At 37.4% G+C, this 9,411-nt stretch overlaps 1 protein-coding gene across 4 annotated transcripts in view; it reads left to right on the top strand.

Annotated features, from left to right (window-relative positions):
* Chd7 (chromodomain helicase DNA binding protein 7) overlaps positions 1-9,411 on the top strand; it is a 202,010-nt gene that overhangs the window by 146,966 nt on the left and 45,633 nt on the right. For all 4 annotated transcript variants that reach the window (XM_029565636.1, XM_029565635.1, XM_017799225.2 and 1 more), the window contains 6 exons: positions 210-324; positions 3,536-3,619; positions 4,969-5,106; positions 5,203-5,324; positions 5,603-5,846; positions 7,106-7,282. In XM_029565636.1, coding sequence (XP_029421496.1) covers positions 210-324; positions 3,536-3,619; positions 4,969-5,106; positions 5,203-5,324; positions 5,603-5,846; positions 7,106-7,282 — 880 coding nt within the window. The remainder of the gene's footprint in view (positions 1-209; positions 325-3,535; positions 3,620-4,968; positions 5,107-5,202; positions 5,325-5,602; positions 5,847-7,105; positions 7,283-9,411) is intronic.

Genomic DNA, 9,411 nt, shown 5'->3' with positions numbered 1-9,411 from the left:
TCGAGACTTGGCGGACAGCAAATTTTAGATAATTACATTATTGATTTTCTCTTATTCTCAAACATTGCTGGTTATATTTACTGTTGCTTAGCAGTATGAGTAATCATTAAGCAGGTTTTCTTGTTAGCGTCCTCCTTAGTTGATTGTTTTAAAACAAAAGACATAAATTGGTCACTTTGTACATGCTTCATATTATTTTATCCTTTCAGCTCTTACCTTCATTGTCAGTGGGCGTCTGTAGAAGACCTGGAAAAGGATAAGAGAATTCAGCAAAAGATAAAGCGATTTAAGTCAAAACAGGGCCAGAACAAATTCCTTTCGGAGGTATGAAATACCTGATTAATTTTTTAAATGTTTACTTTATTAAAATATTCTAAAGTTTGCATTTTGGATCAGTAACTCATTAAGAAAAACTTTTGCCTCATTTGGTGCTGTTACTTGCATATTGGTAACTGGTATTACTACAAAATGTGTAAACAGGAAATTTCTCATTCTTCCTGTTGCTTAGTCTAGAATCTCCTGGTCCTTATGACATTATGTGGAAGTAGCAGAAATGGTATGATTAAAATCTTATAATGAATGTGAAACTAATGAAAAATTAAGGAGATGAAAGGTCTGTTGATTTAGCAGTTTAAAAACTACAGTTGATACAGAGGTTTGACTTTTGTTCAACTAGTGCTATTCACAGAGTTCAGTGAGCAGATGCTGTTCAATGAGAGACAGTGTAGCGTGTCTCCTTCTGCTCCCTTTCTCCTTCCTAGGTCATCAGTTACAGAAAGATTACTAGGGCAGGGGAGAAAACTTTGCAGTTAGAGGTGTAGGATTACCGGCTCCTCACGTACTCAGTTATGTTTTTAAAAATGCTTTCATAAGTGGCTTAGTACAGTCTCTGGACTTTGGATCACTAGTTTGCTTTCACATATGTCAAGGATATTTAGAAAAAAATAAAATTCAACTCTCTAACTTTGAAAGCGACTCCTGGCTGATCTCCTAGTTACCCTCCTTCTGAAATAGTTAACCAGGGCTAAGGCTGTGACTCAGCAGTAGAGCAGCTGCTTGCACGTGTGAGAGTTTGGGTTCAGTCCTCAAGCACAGAGTGGAGGAGCAAAGCATAAATAAGAGTTAACAGAATATAAGCTGAAAGAAGTGTGAAAATAGCTCTAAAATGATACCCACTACACAACTGCTTCTTACTTCCACCATTCGTGGAGATGAGGAGGGTGAAACAGGACAGTATTTAGTATTTTGACGTCATCAGATCTTCATAAGAATCTTGGGGGACTCAATGCTTGCTCTCCTGGAGTCTGACTTCCATGACCCCAGCAGGCAGAAAGCCTGAGATGAGTCTCTGTTGCCTTCTCTAGTTGAAACACTCCAGCTCTGTTGTTCAGAGACCCAGCTCGGTGACAATGCAGTAGTTAATGCACTGAGTGAAACAAGTTACTGACTACGACTCAGCTCTTATATCTCAGAGAGCATTAAGATGATTCTTTCTTTGAAAGAGTGGTCTTGAGGAAAACAAAAAAACTATGAGTTTCTGGTTCTTGTATCCTTCTCAATGAAAGTGAAGTTAAGAATTTGAGAGCCTGGGTGAATTGCATCACTAGCTTCCTTTTAGAAAGAGGCACCATATGTCCTGTTGACCTTTTCTGAGGATCTGCGGGAGGGAAGAGGAAAAGCACAATGGACGCTTTCTCTCATCCTTAAATCTGGATCCTGTTTATTAAGTTATTTGGACTCTGGTTCCTGTAGTCACACACTCTTTAGGGAATTATGCCTGGCTCTAATATATAAGCCTATTTGAACGTGTCATCTGTTTGAGTCACTTATACCAAGGTTGAAAAGCACTATCTTCCTGGTAAATTGGCAACTAGAAATCTTAGTTCTATCGTGAATAGGTGTTAGCAGGAAAGAATAACAACCCCCCCCCCACCTTTACACGTGTGTGTTTTGTCCTGTAGGTGATCAAGGCTTGGTGCATTCCTGACTGTTCCTTTAGAATTTGTGACTGTGGCTGCTTTTACAGTCTTTGTTACATCTTAGGCTTCCTAAGTCTCCTGCACCTACAGTCTATTCAGAAATATCACTTAGACCAGGAAGCCCATCACATGCATGATGCCATAGATTGCTCACTCACTGAGTAGGGTTATAGAAGGTAAATTCAGCACTCAATATGAACGTTCATGTTTAACATAAGCAAATTGTCTTAAGGGCTGCTTTTGCCATCCAAACCTAGTTAGTGGAACCTTTTAGTGTTTATGTGGTTATAAATAATAATACATAGTATTCGCGTAAACCCAAGAGTTTTTGACAAAACCAAGTACATCAGTGTACTAACATTTTAAGTTAACTGGACACTTTTTAAAAAATTAACTGGACACTTTAATGTGTTCTTTTTCTTAACTGTCTGTCTCTGCGAAAGCCTGAGGCAGTTGAAACACATTTTCGTATTTGTGCTCTTTATTTCGTAACTCACAATGCAAAGCACCCAAATTGGGCATTTTAAGTGGTACAGTATCCCAGAGTATGTTTTCTTCTTGAATGCACTGTGACTGACAGCTTACCTTTTCAAACTCTAGTTCAAAGCACAAGAATGATGTCTAAGTGACTTCTAAGCTTCCTTTGCAGATTAGCATTTTGAAGTTATTAAGGTAGTCTACAGCAACACATAATGATATATATAAACAAAGATCTCTTTGTTTTCTGACTCAAATCAGAAAACTTATCTAACTTGGGCTTCTTTAAAATATAACTTGGCCTATAACTTCTTTGTGAGCCACACTGTATTGTTTTATATGAACGGTATCCCATTTGAGCTGTATTCTAGTCCTATATTCATAAACAAGCTGTATTACTTTGCTTTTCTAAATACTGTTAGGATATTGGTTTTAAGTGACTCAATTTATTTAAATTTCCTTCCTTGAATGCTCAAAGTTTGATACAAATAAATCATTGGAATATTTAAAGTTAATGGCAAGACTGTTATTCTAAATGAGGTAATGATACTGATTGGCAAAGATTACCAAATATCATAACTGTGTTCACGTTTGAATGTGAAATCTGCTGGTTTCAGTGTTAGTAGAGTATGGTAACATTGTGTACATGATGCCTCACAGCGTCAGAAGATGCTGCGAGTGGTTCTGAGACTTGCTGGACTGTTCAGTGTGTGGCTCTGTCTCTTTATTGCAGACCGTACTTTCAAGAATGCTAAATGTATTGCATGCCATAAGCCTTTTGGATTGCTCATTAGTGAATTGTAATTTCACACTTCATCTGAAATATTCTTAAACATTCTCTCACAGTGAAAGGTTTCACACAGTAATTAAAATACCCAGTTAACAAAATCTGAAAAGTTTTATTTCCTCACGGGGAGTGATTTCGTTAAATTGTAGCATTTCAATTAATATAATAGAATTTGTCAAATACAAATTTTGTGTTGTTGTGATCCAAAATATTATTGCTGTGTGAAAAGTAAAATAGTATTTCTTCTGAGGAAATAAATAACCATTTTATCCTTTCCCCTCCTTTGGAACAGATTGAGGATGAGCTTTTTAATCCAGATTATGTGGAAGTTGACCGGATAATGGACTTTGCACGTAGCACAGATGACCGGGGAGAGGTAACGGAAAATCATTTGAATTATACAGAGTGGTTCAGGGAGCTTGTGTATGTTGACAGAGGAGACAAGGCCTGGTCCTGGTCAGAACCTTGAATCACAGTGCACTTGGTCTAAGTTTAACTACAACTTAATGGTTTGTTTTATGAGTCAGTAGTGCTAAATATTTTTTTTTATGTTCAGTCTGAATGATTTCTCTTTTAGTCAATTATCAGTCTGAACTATGTTAACTTTTTTTTTTCACAGTTCTAGACAGTGATCAGTAAAGACCTCACCATAGTTTGGCTTGTATATCCTGTAGTGCAAAGTTCCCTTATATAATTGACAGCACACTTGTAGCAGAATTCAGTTTAATGTCACTTAGCATTGGACATCCAGTGATGAACTTCTGATGAGATACCTTGAGGATAATAGAAAATACTTCTCTTTATGAGATTCCACACGTGATGTTCTTGTGTTGCTTTGTAACCTGTGAGACTCTAAAGGGCATTTGATAGGGAAGTGAGAATGAAGACATGTCTGGAGACTTCCAAGCATGTGTCTTGGCGATGGTGCCTCTCTATCATGCATTCTGTCATCTTGGCTGCTTTGTTTGAATAGATCTAGAGCTTAGGTCTTGTTCAGATAGGGAGAGTCAGCAAGGAGCTCCTATTTTACTCTAAACCCTGTGTAACCTAACTTCTGGTGTTTCAAAGACCACCTCTGTAATATTATCTTTACTTTTCTAGTCTTGCTTAGTTGTTAAAAATGTCTCATAGTATATTTACATTGTCAGCAAATATTTTCGCCTCATTGCCAGGTCAGTGTACCTTGATCTTGAAGTGAGGATCAAACCTGAATATTTTCTAGAGGAAAGACAAAAAGGAGAAATCCTACTGATTTGCAGGGCCTCAAATATTTTGCCCTTCATTCTTCTAAAGCTCAAGTACATTGTTTTAGCATGATTGAATGCAGACTGTGTCATCTTTTCCTAAACAACTAGTCAGTTATATAAACAAATAAATATGCTAAGAGGTTTACTGTATAAATCCACACTGTGTACTTGATGAATGATTTGCCCAGATTAAAATGAAGCTTAGATTTGGCTTCTTGTTTATTAGCTACTCCTTTTTGGTTATTGTTATCACTAGTGATTTAGGTAAAAATGTTAATTTTTTTCTGTTAATACACAAGAGTATGGTTTCCAGTGTATATCAGAGACAGCTTTTAGTGGTCATAGCTTTAAAATGTGAACCAGTTCAGTCTTACTGATGCTGGGGGTATATTGACAAATGAAGCAGAGTACAGTTTTGCCTTAATACATAATACTTGGTCAAATGACTTCAGCTCTGATTTGTTTGAACCTGGCCCAGCCTGTGACTCACTATCTGGTGAAGTGGTGCTCACTTCCTTATGAAGACAGCACGTGGGAGCTGAGGCAGGACATAGATCAAGCGAAGATCGAAGAGTTTGAGAAACTCATGTCCAGGGAGCCGGAAACAGAGCGTGTGGTAAGAATAGGCTTGTGGTCGAGGATTTAATTTGGAAATAGCACAGTCGTATGGTCTTTGGGAAACCGCTAATGGGATTTACTATATTTGAAACAGGAGCGACCTCCTGCTGATGACTGGAAGAAATCAGAGTGTTCCAGGGAATATAAAAACAATAACAAACTCAGGGAATACCAGTTGGAGGGAGTAAACTGGCTACTTTTCAATTGGTACAACATGTAAGTAAAATATACTTCACTCAAAAATAGTGTAATAAAATTTTAAAACTCAAGTCTTGGAAATATACTTATTCAACCAATAAATTAGCACACAGATTGTCAGCACTATGTAAAAATAGTATTTGTTTCTTAGAGAATTTCTTTGAAATGTATTTTGTTGAATTTAAGCAAACAGTTAAAGCTATATACATTTGTATAATATATATTCTGTGAAAAGAGAGCAATATCTAATGTCTGCTCCCCATTAAGCTTAACTTTTTTTTTTTTCCTCCCCAAAGGCGAAACTGCATTTTAGCAGATGAAATGGGTTTGGGAAAAACTATCCAGTCCATTACATTTCTCTATGAGATATATTTGAAAGGAATCCATGGCCCTTTTTTAGTAATTGCCCCATTGTCCACAATCCCCAACTGGGAAAGGGAATTCCGAACCTGGACGGAGTTGAATGTGGTTGTGTATCATGGGAGTCAAGCTAGTCGTCGGACCATTCAGTTGTATGAAATGTACTTCAAAGATCCCCAGGTAAAATATCATGGGGTGCATCCCCTGTGCGTACCGTGTGCATTTTAAGGGGTTGGACACTCAGTCTCAGTGACATGGGGGTGCGGGTGAGGCATCTTGATTTTGCTAACTTAAATTTGCTTGAGATTTCTTACCCAATGTTTATATTATCTTTCTACATCAGTAGATACTGCTTTTTATAATTTTCCCTTCTATCATTCTGATTATTTAATTAGAAGAAATAATTTCTTTTACCTTGGATGACCACAAAAGTCTAGAATGTACCAATATCTTAGTTTTATTTTTTTATGCTTTAGACAAAACCAAACAAAAACTACTGATACTAAATGTGATTAGGGAATATATTTTATTATTAGGCATTGTGAAAATTCAAGTAGACCGAAGAAGAGGGATTTATTCTTTGGCCCATAGTAAAAGTCACTATAGTTTTGTCTTGCTCTAGTTGTCAATTTATAATTATTGTGTGATGTTGCAGTGAAGCATCATATATGACATGATGGGAATAATATTTGCCAAGACATTTTTAAGCTTTAAGTAACAGATGGCTGTCCTGTAATCTGAAATAAGGCAGCTTGTTCTAGAAGCATGTTTATTTCTTTCAGTAGAAAAATGTAACCTATAATTAAGTAAAGGAGAAAAATACTGGTCTATATTTGTATTTAAATCTTTAGATTTAAGAAATTATGAGGTTTTGCCTTTATGAACTTCTTTCTAAATTTCAACTCTTGACATCTTACAAGAAGTGTTAGAAAGAATAAAACAAAACGTTTTTTTGTTTTTTTAAGTTAGAAAAACTTTTAAAAATTTAAAAGTTGTGCCAGGTGGCTCGCCTGGAGAAAGAGTCCTCAGTGCCTGGGTTGCTAACTAGTTCAGTAGGACAAAAAAGAAACACATATAGATTGGAAAGGAAAAATCTGGCTTTATTCCAAGATAATTAAGAAAATGCCAAAGGATGGACCCAAAAAAAAAAAAAAAAAAAAAAAAAAAAATTAAAAGTTCTATTAGGACCCTGTTCCCTTTTAGACCCTATAGACTGAGTGTGGAGTTTTACTAGCACTTTTCTAGTTTCTTTTTAAAAGGAAATGTTTTAAACTCTGTTTTACCAAAATAGCTTCAACCTTTAAAAGACCTGAAAACAGAAGGTGTCACCTAAAATAAATAGTTCCCCAAAGGGCAAAATAGATATATTAGCTGTTTATTCATTCTCAAGTCTATTACCATAATCATTACTACCTAATAATTCTGATTTGTTCTTGTAGGGTCGAGTGATAAAGGGGTCCTATAAGTTTCATGCTATCATCACTACATTTGAGATGATTTTGACTGATTGTCCCGAGTTGAGGAATATTCCCTGGCGCTGTGTGGTCATTGATGAAGCCCACAGGCTGAAGAACAGGAACTGCAAGCTGTTGGAAGGACTCAAGATGATGGACTTGGTCAGTGATTGTATTGGCAATGCCCCCGGATCTCAGAACTGTTGCTGACTTGCTAGTCCCACTTCTGTGAATCTGTTGCCTGTGAAGGGCATCTGCAAAGCCTGTCCATTGTGGTGGTGCAGTCTCTTAGACTCAGCTGTTCAAAAGCTGCCACTGCCTTCCTCATCTTACAAGCGTTTGCTTGTTGTCACAGCAGAGCAGACTCATGGTATTTTTCACCAAAGTGAATTTCTGATATTTGCTCTACTCTTTTGCTAGATTTTTTGCTGTATCATTAACTGTTGGCCAAGTGTTACCTTAATAATGACAATCCGGTTGTGTTCAACACCTGTGGGTTTTGCTCCACAGGGGCCATTTGGGCTTGGAGATGCAAGCTGTCAGTAAAGTTGGCTGGGGCATCTTGTGTTGGTTCAGTTTGATGCTGAAAAGTTTGGAGTAGTGTAAGACCTCACATTTGTTCTGGAGCTTTAAGCTGCACCTATCTTATAGCCTTTCGGTTTCCAAAGAAATAGCCATGTCTTTTTGATTTTTCTAGAACTTTCTTTTTCTCTAGGAATGCTCGCCTGTGGCATATTAAAGTAGCAGAATGTTACTTGCTGTACCTCACTGCTGTTGTACCCCAACAGAGCTTGATGCATGACTTGTTGTCCTTGAATTTCTTTTTGCTCCGTAATTTATAAGTTTATAATGACCATTTGTTTCTCCTTTTTTAAAAAAATTATTTTAGGGCCGGGCATGGTGGTACACTCTTTTAATCCCAGCACTCAGAAGGCAGAGGCAGGTGGATCTTTGAGAGTTCAAGGCCAGCCTGGTCTACATAGTGAGTTCCAGGACAGCTGGGGCTACAGGGAGACCCTGTCTCAAAAAGACCAAAAAAATTATTTTTAGTTAAAAAAATATTTTATTATTTTTATGTGTATGAGTGCATTGCCTGCATGTATGTAAGTGTACCTGTGTTGTGCAGTGCCTGTAGATATCAGAAGAGGGCATGGAATCTTTTGGAACTGGAGTTAGGATGGTTGTTAGCCACTGTGTGGGTGCTGGGAACCAAACCTGGGTCCTTTGCAAGAGCACTTAGTGCTCTTATAGCTGAACCATCTCCCCAGCCTGTTTCTCCTTTTTTTTAAAAAAAAAGGGGGGGTTATTTTTGTGTCTTTTGGGGGTGTGTACCTGGGTGCATGTGTAACACTGTAAACATGTGGCAGTCAGAGGACAACTTCTAGGAGTTGGTTCTCTCTTATCATATAGGTTCCAGAGATTGAACTCAGGACATTAGGCGTGGTTGCAAGTGCCTTTACCTTCTGAGGTCATCTTTCTAGCCCTACTTCTCATTTTTAATGTACATTTTAGAAAGAAAGTTATTTTTTAGGATGTGTTAGGTGATTTGATGAATTAAAAAAAAAAAAACCAAAGCACTTCCATGAACTCGGTGTGGTAGCACATGCCTTTAATCCTAGCACATGGGAAGCAGAAGCAGATGGATCTCTGTGAGTTCACGGCCAGCCTGGTCTACATAGTGAGTAGACAGCTGGGGCCACATAATGAGACCTTGTCTCAAACAAACAAGAACTTTCCATAGATCAGTATCATCTCTTCTTAATTGAGAGTTGATGATGGGAAGGAATATTCTGTGTGTTTATGGCTATGCATTTTTTGCCAAACACAGAGACTAGTAGAAAGAACCTTTGAAAGCTTTCTGTTGCAGCTTCCTTGGAAGGGGTAAGATGAGCCAACCATTTTAATTACCAACAGGCAAAATGTAATTTTGTTTTAAAGGAGAAGTCTGACTGAATTCTACTCAGGACAGCGGTTCCCATTTTTCTCTCTAATTATGAACATTGCCCTCAGCCTTTATATAGCACTTCAGCAGTTTTTGGTGGCTTGATGTGGAGTAGTTGTACGGAAGGGACAACTCACTGTCCTTGATTTCTCCAAGTGATACTTTAGCATTATAGTGAAGTAAACCTTTATTTGTAGGTAAAGACAAATATTCACAATATAGCTATCTTCAGGGTAGGGATACACCTTCATGTTAACCCACTAAGGGACAGTTGTATGACTATTTCCTGAAGTCACGAGGCAGAGTTTGTCTAAGTTGTGTTATTAGTTCTCAAAATATTCTTTTTTTT

Source organism: Nannospalax galili, unplaced genomic scaffold, assembly GCF_000622305.1.
Source record: "Nannospalax galili isolate Female #2095 unplaced genomic scaffold, S.galili_v1.0 scaffold397, whole genome shotgun sequence".
Taxonomy (NCBI): Eukaryota; Metazoa; Chordata; class Mammalia; order Rodentia; family Spalacidae; genus Nannospalax; species Nannospalax galili.
The sequence above is the reverse complement of the archived record's forward strand: the minus strand, read 5'-3'. Positions and strand labels throughout refer to the sequence as shown.